The following is an 18,093-nucleotide window of genomic DNA, read 5'->3' as shown; positions in this document are numbered from 1 at the left end:
GCCTCAGATACCAGCCACTGGAACACTGCCTCATGCTTACGGTCCCCGCGGCCCTGTGCTTATTCAGGGAGGGTCTCCCAGGTGCTCCACTGACAGCCAGCCACACCGGTGGCCTTCAGCCCAGAGCAGCCCGGAACGCGCTCTAACCTTGTACACCTTGGACAGCATCAGGCACAGCAGCGCCTGGTCCACACACACCCAGAGTCTCGTTTCCCCGACTTTATTCAGTGGCACGTTCACAGCGGGGATGGGGGTAGACACAAGGTGGGGCCTGATCTGTCCTGGAGCCCTGGGGGCACCACACACCATGCACTACAGATGGGAGGGGGCACAGGGGGGCTTGGTGGCCCCAGCAGAAGCCTGTGTACCAGGGAAGAGGCGGTGAGTGCCTGGGTCCCCCTAGCCCAGGCCCACAATGGGAAGGGCTAATACTGGGCTGAGGTTGAGGGGTTGGGGTGGGGGGCACAAAGTGTCTGCTCCAGAGGGGCCAAGTGGCCAAGGCCTTACCCAGGGCACAAGCCCACAGGGCAGGCTGGGGGACACTCTGGATGTAGAGCTGTGCCACTCTCCCTTTTCCCCTCTGGTGAGGGAAAGGAGGGTTCTGGGCTGGGCCAAGCAGCTACCCTGTCCTGCCCCATCCCGTCCTCGGCCAATCAGAATGGCTTTGATGTCTGCTTGAAAATGAAGCCTTGATATGCAAGTGTCTTCATGATGTTGGCAATGTTCTTGCAGTCATCTGAGAAGAGAAAGAGAAGACATTTAGATGGGTCCCAGATCCTTCCCCTCTGTGCCCACAGTTGCTCTTACATGGGTGAGGGAAGGGAGCAGGGTCAGATTCAGGAGCCACAGGCTCTAAACCAGGGGGTCCGGTGCCCTGGTGGCAGCATCTCCAGCCTCAGGTTGGGCTGGATGAGGCCGGGCCGGCAGGAAACATGGTCTCAATGCTGCTCAGTCCCATAATTCATGCTGGAAATTGGCCGGCATGTCCCACCCCGGCCCCAGCGGTGATGTATGGGCGCCGTCGCAGTAAGAAAAAGGCAGAGTAAATGTGTAATTTCTCCCTTGACGGCCCCCGGCCGCTGGGCGATCCTTCTTGTTGCCGCCGCGTGGGGACGGCCCGTCCGCCACACTCCGTCTTCCCGCCACCCGCCTTGATGTCTCCATTTCATTACTGTGTGGCCATTCATCACGCCCACGGCCAGGGTGACTTTGCCGGCACTTGAGAGAGAGTGTGTGTGTGTGGGGGGGGGGGGTATGGCCCAGGCCATAATCGCTGGTGACAAGGCACAAGCCTTGGCACTTGGGGCCGGGGGCCTGGTCAGCCTGCTCTGGGAACCTGCTCCCCCCTGTCGCCCCAGAGCGGCGGAGAGGGTCTAGGTTTGTGGACCTTTGACACCTGGGCCAGCAATCTTCTACTAGACATGCCTGTGTGCTCAGTCTAAGCCCTGCCTCTCCCCAAAACTGGTGCCAGTCAGGCTTCAGTCCTGCCTCTGGCTGTACCTAAGTAGGTCTGCTCCTGCCAGACCGTGTCAGCAGTTTCTCCAGTACTGGTCCCTGTGAGAAACTCCTGGAACCCTGGCGGCTGCAGGAGCAGGTACTCCGCGCCTTCACTATCATGGACATAGGCCAGGGCTAATTCTAACGCCACCAGCAGGAGGTGCAGCTGCCCAACACTCGTCCCTCTACAGAAAGCCAAGGACAGAAATGGCCCAAGTACCCAGAGTTTTTTTGTTCCACTGCCCAGAACACCAGACAGCTCCCCATCCCTTCACCTGCCCCTCCTCCCACCCCTCTCCCACCTTCCATAGATGGTCCTGGGCCATAACCAGGACCTCAGCCGCTACCAGCCCTCATGGGATCGATGCTGTGATTGCAGAAGCATTATACTTCGATGTCCTAATCAGGTGTGGGGCGGTGGCAACGTCAAGGTGGGGTCAGGAGGCCTCTGCATCTGTCAAGGGCCAACCCCTTCCATTGAGCCCTCCAGCCTGCCCTTGCTAGAACCTCAGACTAGGAAACGGGGCACAACAGAGATAGAAAAGGGCTGTGGAAGCGGGAGTCTTGGCCAGCCCAGGTCCTGTGTCATTAGCCGGATGCAACTCTGTGAGGGCAGACAGGTCACACGGGGTCCTGTTTTGCAGACCTCAACATGAACATACCCATGGGGAATGTGGGCATGGAAAAGTGATACCCAGACACAGGGACACCCTTTTCCTCCAGGGACTCAGGAAGCCACGAGGGCTGGTCTGAGGCAGGACAGTGGGAAGACAGATGGGTGGGTAGTCGCGGCCATGGCAACTCCAGACGTGACCCGTCCCCGTGGTTTATGGGCCGGACACGCGCCCCGCTCAGCTGAGGCCCCATCATTTGTCTCCCTTAGTGTGTACGCCTGTGCTGTGGGGGTAGAGGGTGGAGGGAGGGGGATGAGACAGGAGTGAGGCAGCTGACAGGAAGGGGAAGGGGGGCAGCTGGAGATGGGGCAGGAGGGTTTATGATAGGGCCCAGAGGCTGTGATGGGACCATCAAAAAGCCTACGATAGGGTGATTTTCTTCCCAAAGAAGTCTGGCCTTGTCAGGGCACCTCCAGTCCTTCCTGTCTCCTGCACTCTGGGGACCACGGCCGCCGTGCATATTAAGAGTAAGTCCCCTCGTTATCTGCAATTACCCAGCGGCCACACACCTCATTTCTTCCAGCAGAAAAGAAAATTAGTTTTCTATTGACTTCATCTGGCTCCTCCCTCATTGCTGGACAAATCGCTCAATCTGCCTCCCCTGGCCCAAGTGAATGTGCCCAGCCCCTCCCCCCCAGGTCACCAGCCATCCCGTGGGCCAGCACTGACCTCCCACCTGTGCCCAGCCCCAGTCTGTCCTTGACCTCTCTGCACTTGACGCACTGGCTGGCTTCATCCACACCCTGAGCTTCAGCGAGCCCTGAAGATCGCCATCTCCTGCCTGCACCTCTCCTGAGCTCTGGAACATCTCCTTCTGGATCCATACAAACTCAAAACATCCAGTAATGCACCAATTTCCTTCCCCACATGTCTTCACTACCCAGTGTTCTCCATCCCAGTGAACAGCACCCCAAGTGCTCCCAAAGAAGCCTGAGAATCGGGCTTGACACTTTGCCCTCTCCTTCCCCAAATCTCAAGTATCAACTGGATTTTATCTTATTCTGTTTAATCATCTCCTTCCCTTCATTCTGCCCCCCACTCCAGCGCAGACCCATCATCTCTTGCTCTTACACAGCCTATCCTCTTTCTTCTCCCTCTAATGCATTCTCTTGTAGCCCAAGTGATCACATCCTTGTCTCCCTAAGTCCTTTCAATGGCTCCCGCTGCCCTCAGGTTCAAGGCTATACTCTTTAATATGACTTAAAGGTAAAGGCCCTGTAAAAACGGGTCCCTGCTCTCTCTGGTCTCACCTCTGCCACTCTCTACCCCCAATCTCTGTGTTCCAATCTCCAGGAACCTCTGTTTTCTGAAAATGACAACGATAGACGCGTTTCTAGTCTTAACTTTGCCCACTGGCTGTGTGCTTGTGGCAAGTGCTCACGTTTTGTTTGAACTTCAGGTTCCTCCACTAGGGGTGATGAGGGACGCTACATGTGTTAACTGTGAGCACTGAGCAGGTGATACCCTTCCACACCCCGTCTTTGTCGGTGCTTTAGGTTTGGAACACTTCCTCTTCTTGGAGGGAAGGCAAGGACGCTAGTTTCCCGGGTGACCCAACGGTGAGAGGGTATATCCTGCACAATCTCTGGCACAGATGACAGAGAGGCCCGCACACGCGATGAGACCAGCCGGCATTCATTGCACAAGCTCACACTGACTACTGATCCTGTTTACTGAGGATTCTGGAGCCTACCTTGTTGTAACTGGTCCACTACAACAAAGAAAGAGAGACCCAGAATTGGGAAGACACTTGTTTCAGTTCACCAAGTCCGTGGTAAGGCAGTTATGGGCTTCCAGCCCAGGCTTTTTCTAGCCCTTGAAACTTCATGAGCCAGTGCAACCTACTGATCAGTTTAAAAAGTCAATGGCACAGTTAGAAAATGAGGAAATGGGGCAGAGGTGAAGAGGCAAATCTGGGCCTTTTAACAGGCCAGGAGTTCAGAGAGAGCCAGCAGCAGGGTGAAGCTGGTGACAACATGGCCTCTGGGAGAGTCCTCTGCTTGAAGCCCTGGGGCCACATGGGTCAACAGCCTCCCCTTCTGGCACCTCTCACTGAGCTAATGAGGCCAGCCTGAACCCATTATGGTGTAGAGGGTAAAGGGGTGGGAGGCACCCAGCCTTGTGACCACAATGGAGGCCTCTGAGGTAGGTCTTCCTTACCTCCAAATTCTAGAAGACTAACCTGATTTTATGTTCCTGCAGGGTTATCAGCTTGTGACAAGATGACTCTCTTCTGTTTGGAGCATTAATGTTCTTAATACTGGAAATATTTTTATATTGCTAAGACCATAACGGGAAGATGTGCAGCTGCTTAAATCCCTCCGAGAGGTGAGTGGGGCTAGCACCTGACTTGGATAAGCTTGTTGACTGGGCCCAAGGGTAGTCAAATATCTGCTTGGCAAAGCTGCTAGTGGAAGGGTGGCTCAGACCACTTAGGACACCCAGTGAGGGCTGACACAGGACCATGACCTGAGGCCACTCCAGGTAGCTGCACTTGTCTGGGAACTGAACAGTAGAGGGCAGGAAGCAGGGCCTGGGCGAGGACCACCCTCAGCAGGGAGAGGGCCCAAAGAAACTCTTGGAGGACCATTTATTTGTGCACGCATTCATTCAGCAAACACACACTGACACTTCTGTGCGCTGGGTGCACACGGGCCATGCCGGGTCACAGGCCTCGCTGCAGACTGTTGCTCCCTGCCCTCAAGGAGCTCAGAGGCAGGCCCGTAAGTGGTGTGGTGCGAGCAGTGCTATGGGGAAAGGTGGCACAGAAAAGGCACCGAGAATCGGGAAAGGGTTCCCCGGAGGACAAAGCCAGGCAGAAGTCTGAGGGCACAGGGTGGAGGGGGGTGGGGGGGGGGGGGGGTGGGGGGGAGCTGGCCAGCAAGCTGGGCTTGAAGTGGGGAGGTGATCCCAGCATAGTGAATAGTACTGGCACCTTGCTGGAGGGGAAACGTAGTGTGTCCAAAAACACGTTAAGTCTAGCAGGTGGTGGGGGTGATGAAGAGTAAGAGGCAGGGGAGTGGCGAGAGGCGAAGCTGGCCAGGTCAGCAGTGACTGGCCAGAGGAAACCCTGGAGACTGGATGCTAAGCTAAGGAGCTTCAGAGCTTCTTATTCTGGGAATGACAGGGAGATGCTAACATATTTGAGGAGGAACAAGACAAGAGCCTATCTGTGTTTCAAGGATTGGAGGGGTTAACCCTGAAGGCACAGACGCTGACTAGCAGACTGTACTACGGTCCAGGCCAGAAACGGTGGCCCAGAACCAGGCCAGTGGCGGCAGAGACGGAGATGGGGATGTATTGACGGTCTGGAGACGTGGACAGAGGCAAGAGATTTTAAGGAAACAGAATGCGCAAGCCTTAATGGGGGGAGATCAGGGTGTGGGTCTGTAGGGGGCTGAGTCTAGGATCTTAAGTCAACTCATGGAGGTAAGACAAACCTGAGGTGGTGTAGGTTTGGGCCAGGGATGACCTTAGTGTTAATCTTGAGATTCCTATGGGACATTTAAATGTATCAGGCATTTCCTTTACAGCTTCTAGGCTTTGTATCTCACTGAAAAAGACCTTCCCTATCCCAGTGCTATTAGAAAACTATCATATATTTTCTTCTAATCCTTTTAACTTTTTAATCTGTCTGGAATTTATTTTCATATATGGTGAGAAATAGAAGATCGAACTTTACTTTTTTTCCCTAGTGGATAGCCATTGTCCCATCACCATTGATTGAACTGTCCACACTTTCCCCACCCTTCTGAAATGATGCCTCTATTATATATACAATTCCCATACGTGAGTCTGTTGGAGCGAGGAAAGGGAATGAATATGAAATGATCATAGAGGTGAACTGGACTGGGAGACATCAGGGGCAGCAGGGTGACACGCTGCTGACTTTACAGGGCTGCAAGGCAGTGTGGCCTAAAGGCAGACTCAGACAAACCTGAGGTCTCCTTCCTAAAAAGCTCAGCCTGGTAAGCACACTCTCTTAGTGATCTCCAGGAGCTGGTGAGGAATGGGGCCAGAGCCCATGGAGCAGGGACAGCAAACATGGGGTGGGGAGAACAGCACTGGAAGCAGGAACCTTAGTAAAGTAGAGAGAGCAAGAACCCTGGTGTGTTGACATTCTAGAACCTCATTTTGCCACTACATCTTTCTGTTTGCACATCTTGGCAGCATCGTGCCCGAGCGCAAAGGGTCAGTGGGTCAATGCTGGGCCTGCTTGACAGAAGACTGCCAGATTAATAAGTCCCCAGCCCCAGAGCGGACATAATTGTACTAAAAAATTATTTGTTCTTTGGCTGAAGTTTAAATTTAATTGGTGTCCTATATTTTTATTTGCTAACTGGGCAACTCTATGCTGGGGGCCAGCATCTCAAGCTGCAGCTGGGTACAACTCAGGGTACAAGAGCACAGGGTAGCTCCGAAGGAAGACAGGAGCGAAGGCAGTGAATTTGGGACTGACCCAGCAGAAAGCCCTGGGTATCCTAAGATTCTGGGTTCGAATCCAAACTCCATCACTTCATAACTGTGAACTTGAGCAAGTTACGGTGCTTTTATTTCACCTCTCTGTGTCTTGGTTTCTTCTTTTCTAAAATGGGAACAATAATGGTAATTATAGCAACTACTTCCCTCAAAGGGTTGTTGAAAAGATGAAATGAGTTTTTATTTGTGAAGTGCTTAAAACAGTGGCTGGGTTAGTGATTATTATTGTGGTTGCTATTCCAATAATATCCAATAATAATGTTATTCCAGCAGTAATACCCTGAGATCCCACAAGCCCGTTCCTTGTCCCAGACATGGCCCACACAGTCCCCTGGGCGCCCAGACAGGGCCCACCCTGGCCCCCCTGACACCACCCCCAGATATAGATCCCTCTCCCCAGACACGGCTCCCACAGCTCCCTCTGCTTCCCCCCAGAGCCCTTATAGCCTCAACTCCAAAGTGACCCCTTCTTCTAGCCCCTCCCCTCCGCCCCCTCCACCCCACCGAGGTGCCTGGAGGTGCCACAGCGCTGATGGTGAAGGATGACGGTGGTTCCACAATAAGGGGAAAAGGCAATTTCATCTTGATTAGCAGGCGATTTCTCTCTCCGTAATAAGCGCGCTCCAAATAATTAGCGTGTTTTACGTAATAATGAAATTACAGAAATGCAGTCCACTTATTCAAACAACTCACCATTACCATATTTTTAAATATTAGACTTAATTAGAGTTTATCACTTCAGAGAAGTATGCGGACCGAAGATGTTTTTAAAAAAATCCTCATAAAGTGTTTATTAAGCGCTGGTAAAGCTGGGATAATGATGTGTTTGGAAATTAAGGCAATCAAACACTTACCGCCGCTCCTGGAGGCCGGGCATGGAAATGAGGCCATTACACGCCCATTACCCGCCAGCTCAGAGCCACTTGGGGGGCGGGGAGAGCGTGTGCCTGGCCGAGAGGGCAGAGTGCCCGGAAACGCCTGTGCCAACATCCCACAACAGCCTGGCCAGCGAGCAGGCGTCAAAGCCTTATGTCACTTACATCATGTTTGGCCACCAGGAGCCCAACTCAGACTTGGCCAGGCAAATGACCAGATTGGTCCCAAATACCAAAGATGACACCCAAGACCAACCCTGACCCAGACTCCCAGGTTGGGCGGGACCTGTCACCTCCATTCAAACCCTAGCGCAGAGTGGGGACAGAAGCCCTGCTTGGGTAGCCAAGAGAGGTCAGTGAGAGGAGGCAGAGGCTGAGGAAGCCACAGATCCAGAGCAGGTGACCGCTCCCAACTCTGGGCCACACAGGAAGGGCTAGCTACAGTGGTGGGAAGAGTCTAGGAGGGAACTGGGGAACTGAGCCATGAGCCAAAGATACAGAGGAGCCAGGCCTCGGGCCCGGGAACACACCTGGATCAAGGAAAGCAGGCAAGAAGGGTGGTGGGAGAGGGGCTGGTGGCTCCAGGCCCCATTTATCCCAGTGAATAACTAATTCCAGAATTTATAGTGCTGGGTTTTTGTTCTGTGGCCATTTATATCTGCGAGGGGAGGAAATGAAGAGGCAGCACGGACGCCACATCTTTCTGTGTTATTGCTTGTCTGCCATTTGCAAATCATTATTAATTGTGGGCCCTGGTGGCGGGCTGGGTGGGGGCCGGGCCGGGTACATCCACATAGCTCTTCATCAAGGACCCCAGCCGCTGCCCCAGAGAGCCAATTACCCCGCCCTGATTGGGATCAGATAAAGAGGGAATTTTTACAAATTAGGGAATAAATAGAATTTCCACACAGGGCGCGGGCAGGACCTGAGAGGCTGTAATGAAAAACCATCCGTCACCATCAGCGCGGCCTGGGCACGCAGCCCCGGCACTCCCTCCCCTTGTGGGCCCGCCCTAACGCTCAGGGGCCTGGGTGTACAGGTCTAAGGACACCGCTACTCCTCCACCTGCACCCCAGGCCCAGAAGCAGGGAGAGGACTTCCCTGGTGGGGTGTCTCTACGCCGGTCGGGCTGAAGAGACCTAGGCCCCAGCTCCGACACTTTGCCTACTGACTCCTCTTCCTTTCCCTGTCTGCCTCTCCCTCTGGCTGTTAAGGAGGAGGACACTGAGGTGGTCATGAGAAAGGCCAGAGTTGGGGACCACAGGGCAAAGACCGCATCCATGCCCCTACAGCTACGGCAGCCCTAGGGCAGAGCCCCGGCCCTGTGGACCACTCACTCTGGGCTCCCATTAGCGCTCCTCCCCTTGGATCATTAAATATGTATATCTTATTACACGCCTTGTTAGAGTATCGAGCTCTATTGACTGATGATAAATCCTGAGCCTCGTCCTGGCCATAAATTTATCTGGAGATGATGAAGACTCAATAATCTAGTCAGGCAGATAATATCATCGGGCCTTAAAAAAGATCATTACATTATATGTCAGAATTAAAAGTGAAATACGCCGTAGTAACAGGGCGGCTGCTCTGGCCATTACAACGGGTGCCCGCCTCCCCCACTCATTCCTAGCCAAGGCCCCATCCAGGTAGAGGAGCCAAGAAGCCTCACCCTCCTCCTCCTGACTCTGGGATACTATAGCTAGAAGTGCCAGAGGTTAGCCAGATAACCCAAGGCCGGGCAAAGGTGACCTGGCCGGGGTGGGGTGAGAAGAGGCAGCTCCTGAGAACAGCTGGGCACATCTGCCATACCTGGCAGCCACCTCTGCCCCATTCCACCTTACCCTGTCCCTAGGGGTCTCCCGTGGGACTGTCTTCTGAGGGTCCTTGAGTGGCTCCAATAGGAAGGTGACAGGGCCTTACCCCTTTCCAGAATGGCCTGACCAACCAGGGTGTTTTTTTCCAAAATGCCAACACTGGGATTCAGACGTGTTAGGTCACTTGCCAGTACTGCCCCAGGCACCTGTGACCTGGCCCCAGACCCATGCGGCCCAGACTCAGACGCAGTGTCTCTGAGGCCTTTCTTGTGAGCATGTGCTAGCAATCTAGACCCTGGCCACCTCCTTCCCAAGAGACCCGCCTGTCATAGCCTCTACAACCTGTCCTTTGAGAAACTTGCCAGCCTCTTGGATCTTTGACCTCAGCACTAACGACTGTTTCCACTGTATCCTATTTCCACTCATTTCCACAGTTATACCTTCTACCTTTTTAACATCCTCCACTGCTCTTCCTTTGAAATATTAAATTCAAATCTCCCTAGTTACTGGCAATAATACACTTTTCTTTCATCTCACTGGAACCCTGAAACATTAATACCTCTACTCTATCCAGATACACGACTCGCCTCCTCTCTTTACTTTCTCCCCTGTCGACTTTTGACTGCTTACCCAACAGTCATTCCCTTGCTGCCAACCTGGCAGAGCCCACGCCTCCCTCCTGTGACCAGGGTGAATCCTCCAGGTCTGAGCCACCTGCGGTGATCCCATCCCCCTTGCCGCTCACTGGTTTAGGGGTGGCGGTGTGTTCTGGCTAGTGAGAATGAGGGTAAGTTTGCTGAAAGACCTTCTAGGAAAACTTGTTCACTCTTGTGAAGAGAAACACAAGGAGGAAGTAGTCCTTTATACTCTGCGGGAAGTTTTCACGTTTGCATGTAATGTCTGGGACTGCAGAAGCCATCTTCTAAACGTTAGGGGAGTTAGCCTGTGAAGAACATGCTGAAGATAACAGAACAGAAAAATGGGAAAAGTCTGGGTCCTTTATGACATTGCTGAGATGCTGAATTAACTAATCCTACAATCACCTTATCTCCAAACTTTTGTGAGGTAATAAATCCTATTATTTAAGATATCTTGCATTGAGTTTTCTCTTTCTTGTAGCCAGAAGCATACTAACTGATACAGAATGTAAAGACAGGAAAGAGAGTGACATAACAAATGGGCCCTATAACATAAACTTGGCTGAAGGGAGGAGGGAGGGCAAAGGGCAATGAGGGCGCTGTTATTTCAAGCCAGGAAGTTGGTAACTCTTGTTATGCTCTCTTGAAACATTTGACCAAATTGTTTCCTGCTATATGGCAAGACACAGGCCATATTACTACTAAAAAGGCTAAAAGAGTCAAGTTTTGATGGGAACCCACATGAAAACAGAGAGGGGAGAAAACGCAACTGAACGAAGGAAAATTTTTTATGTCTATGGCTTGTGATCTAAGTTGCCTGAGAATCCCACAGCTCCACAAAGTCACTGGGGGCTCACACTTCTTTCTACCCTTCTCAGCATGTTGCTTCTAATTTCCAGGTTATCTCCTGGTCCAAAATGGCTGCGGGAGCTCCAAGCATCACATCCACATTTTAGGAAAGAGGAAGAAGGAAACAGCAAGAATAATGTACTTCCCGGCCGAATCACTTCCTTTTAAGTATCATTCCTGGAGGTCTCACACAACGCTTTTCCTTTGATCTCACTGGCCAGAACTCAGGGACATAACCATATCTAGCTGTATGAGGAACTAAAAAGAAGTGGTGTTTTAACTGGGTACACATCGCTGCCCCTGGTGATACCAGGGCTCCTTTTAGTGAGGAAGGAAGACAATGGATATCGGGTATGAAGCAAGCAGTTCCCGGCCTAGCAACATAACCGACGCACCTCACACAGGAGCCTGGATTCCATGGCCCATCATCTCAGTCCTTTCTTGCCAACATTCTCAACTCTCTCCTTTCCATCACCCTTGCCTGGAAAAACCCAAGCTGCCTTCTCTATGCTTGCATCTGGGCTGAGCGTGACTAGAGAACATCACAACCATATAGATTCGTGCCCCTCCTAAAACCAGAGTCTGCAAGCTCACCTGGGTGTATGAAACCGCCTGGCCGACCTCCTATGCTCCTGATCAGCGCGCACATGCTCTCCCCTTCTCCCTAGTGCCCTTTTCTCTACTTCCCACCATTCTCAAGTCCCCCCCACACACACACACAGTGTGGTCTCCTACTTCACAGGAGACACAGTAGGCACTGTCCTCTCACCTGTTACAGAGGGAGGAGAGAGGGTGCGTCCTCATGGCACTTCTAAAGCCCACCCCTCACTCCACCTGGGTTTTCCATCCCATTTCCTTTAGGGGGGCCTTACGTGAGGAGCAAGCCCCTTTCTGACAGAGCCTCGATTGTTTTTCTGCACTGCTTCCTTCACATAAGCATGTAAACACATCACACCTCTCCCATCTTTAAAAACAACCTCGCCTTAACTCCTTTTCCACGTGCCTGGTAGCCAACCTCTCCTCCCTTTCATAGCCTAACTTCCTGGTTAACGCTCAAGGCCTCCTTCCCTCATTTCCCACCCTACAATCTGATTTCCCTACCTGCGTCCTACCGAACCGCTTTCCCGAATGATCCCTCCGACCTCACAAGGCTGAAAGTCCAGTAGTTTAGATGGCCCCAGTGGACTAACGCGTGCCCTGAAGCTCTTCTCCCCCGGCTTCAGTGACAGCACCTCCCCTCCCTATCCAGCTCCTTCAGCTTCTCTGTACTTTCTTCTGATTGTCCCTACAGAGTGGGTGTTGCTCAAAGCTGCCACTGGCCCCCTTCTCATTCTCCACTCTCTCACCGGGTACACTTAGCCAGTCCTGAGCTTATCTACCCTAGATGTCCCAGTGATTTCTAAACCTATATTCCCACTACCACCACCCTGGTCCAGGGCACCACCACCTCTCACCTAGGAGACAGCAGTGCCCCCGCCAATCTCCTCCAAGGTGTCCTTCTAAGCCACAAATCTGGTCATTTCACTCCCTGTCTTAAAACCCTTCAATGATCCCGGAACAGAAAAAGGACAGCATTGGAAACACTGGTGAAATCCAAGTATGACCTTCAGTTTAGCTCACAGTATAGTACCCAAGTTCATTTTCTGGTACTGATAACTGTACTGTGATTATGTCAGATGCTAACATGAGAGAAAGCTGGGTAAGAGATGTATAGAAACTTCTCTGTAATGTAAAATTGGTTCAAAGTAAAAAGTTTAATAAGAGTTAATCATTAAAATAACCACCACCACTCACTCCAACAGCACCTCACTGCTCTCAGGATAGTGTCCAAACTTCTTTATAAAGTTCCGGGGATCTGCCCAGGTTCCCCCTCAGGCCTCATCTTCCCCACTCTCCTGTTGGGGACCCCAGAGTTCAGGCTCTTTAGCTTCTCAGCTTTTTCCGCACGCCCTCCTTCTGCTGGAAAGCCCCGCCCCTTGCCATCACTGCCTCAAGTGCCTTACCTGGGCCCCTCATGTTTGTGTTAGGGATCCTTCTATGTGTTTCACAGCACCCAATGTTCCTCCACTGTGATGGCCTGTGTCACCTCCAGCTAGATCACAAACCCGAGGGCACTAATGTTACCTGTGCAGAGGCCCTCAATAAACACGTATTAAGTGGAAAAAAGGAAGAACTAGAAGAAAAGAAAGAGGGAAGGATGGGAGACAAGCTCACAGGCAAATCTATTACAGCCCTGACATCCGTTGCCCAAAGCCTAAACATGCCAAGGCCCTGAAAATTAGTCAAGGTCCTTGTCCTCAGCTTCCAAAGTGCTGGGGGCTTCAGCCCCTTCCCCACCTCGACTCCTTCCTAGTATCTTGATTTCCCCAAGACCTGCTGGGCCAGGACACTGGCTGGGACCTGAGCTCTCAGCAGTCCAGCCACCAGTCTGTCCAGCAAACTGATGCACCTGGGGGCAGCAGTATTGGTGGTGGGACTCCCCAGTCCTAACAGTGATGCCCTGGAGAAGGGCCTGGCTCTGCCTGGGGACTCTGCGAGGGGGGCTGCCCTCCCGAAGCCCTGTCCCACCTGGTAAATATTTCATCCTCAAGCTGCTCAGCTAATCCCTATTAATTTCAATACCGCCGCCTTGCCTGGCTCAGCTCCCAATGCATTATTTATCCCCTTTGTTTGTTTGTCGCTAACAGGTGGGCCCCAGCGGAGGCGCTGACTGGGGACAAGCCCACTCCATCACAGTGTGGCTGTGAATTAATCATGAGGACTAATGGGAAGCACCTCAGCTCCAGGCACTGCCCTAGCTGTCTCCCCCTGCCCTGACACCCAGGGGTGGGCCAGGGCCACCTCAGCTCAACTCAATTCAAAACAACACATTTTATTTACTATCTGCCTACAAGAGTCAGACACAAGGTTACCCTTTGGGGATACAAGTTGAACAAACAGACATAAACTCCTGCCCTCAGGGAACTTACAATTCAGTTGAGGAGAGAGATGTTTAAATGACTATTTCTTAATGAGGATCATGAGGAAAGGCTGTGCAGGGGAAGTGCTGGGTGTTAGGAAGGTGTGCACAGGGGAGGACCTGACCAAGTCTAGGAGTCAGGGAAGGCTTCCCTGGGGAAGCAAACTTTGAGCTGCTCTCTGAAGGCTGAGCAGGAGTTAATCAGGCCAAGGACCCATAAAGCCATGTGGGAAGGCCAATGGCAGTTTCCAGAAAATGGGGGAGGCTCTTGTGCTGGAGTGCAGAGGGCGTGAGGAGAGTGGCTTGAGAAGGGGCAGGCCCAGCTCAGGGATGCTCTTCTCCCTCCATGACTGGCATTTTGTTCCTGGTGGACTGCCATGAACACATCCTGAACACCTGATATGCTCACTCACACCACCTCTGCTGACTTGAGCAACATGTGATTTCTTGACCTTCTGCTTGTGGCTCCTGAGAGATGGTCAAGATCATTAACCCTCCATTGCACAGATTAGGAAGCTCAGGTGAGCATTCAGCTTGGGGCTTATGAGAAGGCCTGTGTGGGCCTCTCAGCACCCTAAAGCTTAGGTGTGCCCATGGCAGGACCGGGCTGGATCTGACCCATTGACTCTACGTGGGGACCAGGCACAGGGTTGGGAACACTGAGCTGCCTCAGCCACGAGTGCTCACATCACCTCCCAGCAAGGAACCTCCCTCACCTCTGCAATCCAGCACTGGACTAGGCACCCAGAAGACCTCAGCAAACATCTTCTGAATGACTGACTGAACAAAAGTGAATGAATGCCCCCACAATCCCCCACAAGGATCCTTACTCTCCTCAAAACTTTTACAGAGAACTAAAATAGACAAATGGGCTAACTGGTACCTGGGGGAGGGGGGTAGGTTTACAGTATTTTCAAATGCATTACCTCCTTTCTCCTCATAGTAAGCCTGGGAGGTAGGAGTCACCATCAACCCCAATTTAAAGAGGAAGAGACAGAGGCCCAGAGTGGTGAATGACTTATCCAGGACCACACAACCTGGAAGTGATAAGCCTTGACTAGAACAAGGTCACCCTGCTTCTAGGCTCCTGGCTCCACCATACCCATAGGTCTGCCCCTCTGTGGGCATTTCCCCAGGTACCCCCTTGGTGGCTCCAGGGACCCTAGTTCTCAAGAATGATCCCCAAGTGGTCTCAACTCATTTATGAACCAAATGTAGCTCTGCCAGGGCAGAGGCTTCACTGTGCACATGATCAGGGTTTGTAATTCTATTCAAAGTGGCCACTTTGAAAATCCATATGTCTCCAGGCTACCTGTACATCATGGTGTCAAGTCCTGGAGCAGAGGCATCCATCAGCACCTCCCAACGCCATGCCTGTGTGCCCACATGCCTCTTCCCACCCATGCGTCTGTCCTTGGCTCCCAGCAGCTCAGGAAGTCTTAGCCGGCCCTGTGCAAAGGCTCACGTTAGCCTGCCTGCTTCGCCCCGCAGTACCGTTGCCTGCAGATTAGTCTGGCTGCTGGGCCCCACCCTGCCCCAAATGCTGCCTCGGCCCTGCCTGCTTCTCTGCTCTCTCGGAGCTAGGCAGCCAGCACGGAGGCAGCCTCGATAACTCGCTAACGTGCTGCCCATGCTGTTCTTAAAAATTTATGACTGTGCAACATGAAAAATCCGGCTGAGGAGCCGTCATTAGCCGCGCTGCCTCCCTCCCCCACCAGAGCCGCCCTCGTAAATTGAGATTTATGGCTGCAGCAGGCGGGGCGGGGGCGTGTGCAGGCGGTGAGGATGTTGTAGGGGAGACAGGGAGACCGATGAGACAGCGGTGGGGCCGGGGGCTCCCCCCTGCGGCAGCTCCAGTTTATCACAGCCTGCGGTGAGACCCACCGAGAGCAAGGTCTTGCCTGGGGTGAGCCCCCGCACAGATGCTGGATTCCGCCTAGCGGTGGGACTGGAGGGGGAGGGGCCTATCCCGTGCCAATCACTGGCTCCTTTAGGTGGAGGACCAGATCCTGAGGTCCAGGTGGCTGAGCAAAGGCCTCTCAGGAGGATGATTTGAGGAGGAAGAAGGTTGGACCTAGGGAGGCATCATCATCTTAGCTGGAGTGACAAGGCCTGGGCCCCCAGAGCCAGATTCTCCAACCAGAAGCACGTAGGTTGGGCTGTGATTGTGGTATCCCAACCAGAGAATTGGAGGGCAGGCAGGGAGCGGGGCAGAAGGGTGCCAGCAGTCTTCCCTTTCCCTCTTTTCTCTGGTGACGAGGGCTGGTGGAGAGGACCAAGTACTAGACCTAGTCACAGAGCCTCCCCAGACAGAGCCCAGTCTGGGGCTGAAGAGAAGAGGAGGTAATCCCGCAAGCCATGCCCCCCCCCCCCAAGCCCCCCCCCCCCCCCCCCCCAACAGACCCTCTGTATTACCTCCCCGCTGCCTCCTCCCCTGCTCACTTAGCCCTGTCAGCCAGGCCATTATGAAATTGGGGTTTCATTTACAGACTAATTAAACATTACAGCTTGTTCACAATTACAACGCGGGGATGAGGGAGTAACTAATTACGGAAGAAATGAGCTAACATTTATCTCTGCTCCCACCCTCCCTCTCCCCAATGCCCCCCCAATCTGGCTTCCTCCCACTCTCTGGTCAGTACCTGCTCTCTAGGCTTATTTCCTAGGATGAGGGACTGGAAGGGCTCAGCACCCACCCACCCTGGACACAAGATCTGACTATTGTTCCCAGACACTCTGGGGAGGGGCTTAGCTCTCAGGGCCCTGCTGCAGGAGACAGGGCTTTTGTGCAAGACCTTGGGTGTGACTAAAGTAAGGGACCCTGTGATGGTGGGGGGGGACACTACTTTGGTGTGTGAGTGTGACAGTACTTACTGGAGGGCTGTGTGGCTCCATGTAGCTGTACCTTGCAGGGCAGGATTTTGGTGTGACTGCTGCAGACAACTATTTGTGTGATGGGGTATGCGTGTGAATGAACCACACCCTCACCCTCAAACCCCAGGCAGAAGAGAAAAGAACTAGGTGGCTGCAGGAGGTGATGGTCAAAGCAGCCCTCGGTCCAAATAACCACTGGGCAGCCCTATTCATTCCTGCCTCAGAAGCAAGAAAGGGAGCAAGGTTACCCTGTTCTGGGGGCTCAGCTCATCCCTGCCCTCAGGTTGGTCTTGGCCTCTGGCCAGATGCCACCTGGGGCCCAAGAAGCCTCCTGGGGGCCTGGGGTGCCCCCTGTGGGCAGGAGTCCTGGGGTCTGGCTGGCCTGCCGCAGAGTTTAATAATAGTAACAGTGAGAGTAAGCGTTTCCATCCTTCCTGCCTTTGGGCAGAAGAAGAAAGGAAAGAGGAGGGAGAGGAGGGAGTGGAGGGAGCGGGCTGAAGGGAGGCTTTGAGGCCTCAGAACTCACATCAAACGGCCGGATCTGGGCCTAATTGTCTGACCCCTGCCCCTGCCTTCAATCAGCTCTGCGGCTCCCCGCCCGCCCCTCGCCTAACTAGCAGCCATGTTCTCCTCATTAGGACAAGCTCCCCTTGCACACGTGTCCCCGGACATGTCCCCAGCACTCTCAGCTCCCAACCTTGCCTGGTGGGAGGGTACGGTGGGGACCCAGTTTTGGAGGGGCCCCTGGGACAGCTACAGCCTCCGCCACCACAGCTGCCTGGACTGAGCTGCTCAGCCCCTCTCCTTGAGCTGCAGGGGCCTGGATGCCACATGTGGTGACATATCCTGGGGCTGGCTCAGCCGCTGGGTGCGTTCTGTCCTCTGTGCGTCCTTCTTGCTACAGCCCGACTGTCTCAGACACAAGCTCCTGAGGGCGGCATGTGTTTGAATCCTGTCCCTTTTGGTCTGGTTCAGCCCGGCAGGGGGTCTGGGCTGGGTCAGGGTCTGTGTTCAGAGGCTGGGAGCGGAAGGAACATGTCTGCCCACTGTGCTAGGGTGGCCCCCTTCCACGGGCCCAGGCATGCTGATGTGTAGAGTGTCTGGGCTGCTGCCACCGCTGTGAAGCAGCAGAACCTGGTGGTTTTGAGCTCTGACCTTAGAGAGATACATGTTTAAATTCCGGCTCTCCCACATCCTTGCTCTGCAGCCTTGGGTGAACGGTAACCTTCCGGAGCTCCAGTTTGCTCACATACAGTAGTGCTGACAGCCCCTATCTCACAGGGTTTGGGAATGAGATGACAGACGGGAACTCATCTGTACTACATCTGCCACTCAGCAAATGTGGAGGGATACTGGCGTTGGAGGGCGATTCAGACCAAGTTGCCTCCTCCATAGGCCACAGCCCCACTTTGCCCAGGTGGGGTCTGGACCCTG

At 53.4% G+C, this 18,093-nt stretch overlaps 1 protein-coding gene across 10 annotated transcripts in view; it reads right to left on the bottom strand.

The window, feature by feature from the left end:
• Positions 1 to 204: 204 nt before the first annotated feature.
• The window catches only part of ERI3 (ERI1 exoribonuclease family member 3), a 125,102-nt gene continuing 107,213 nt past the window's right edge, over positions 205 to 18,093 (bottom strand). For all 10 annotated transcript variants that reach the window (XR_012381253.1, XM_025855984.2, XM_025855990.2 and 7 more), the window contains one exon: positions 205 to 736. Coding sequence is in view for 9 of the 10 variants with exons in the window: in XM_025855984.2 (XP_025711769.1) it covers positions 654 to 736 (83 nt within the window). In the remaining variant the exon portion in view is untranslated. The remainder of the gene's footprint in view (positions 737 to 18,093) is intronic.

The sequence above is a fragment of the Callorhinus ursinus genome, unplaced genomic scaffold (assembly GCF_003265705.2).
Source record: "Callorhinus ursinus isolate GAN/ISIS: 27379988/994484 unplaced genomic scaffold, GSC_fseal_2.0 scaffold18, whole genome shotgun sequence".
Lineage (NCBI taxonomy): Eukaryota > Metazoa > Chordata > Mammalia > Carnivora > Otariidae > Callorhinus > Callorhinus ursinus.
The sequence above is the reverse complement of the archived record's forward strand: the minus strand, read 5'-3'. Positions and strand labels throughout refer to the sequence as shown.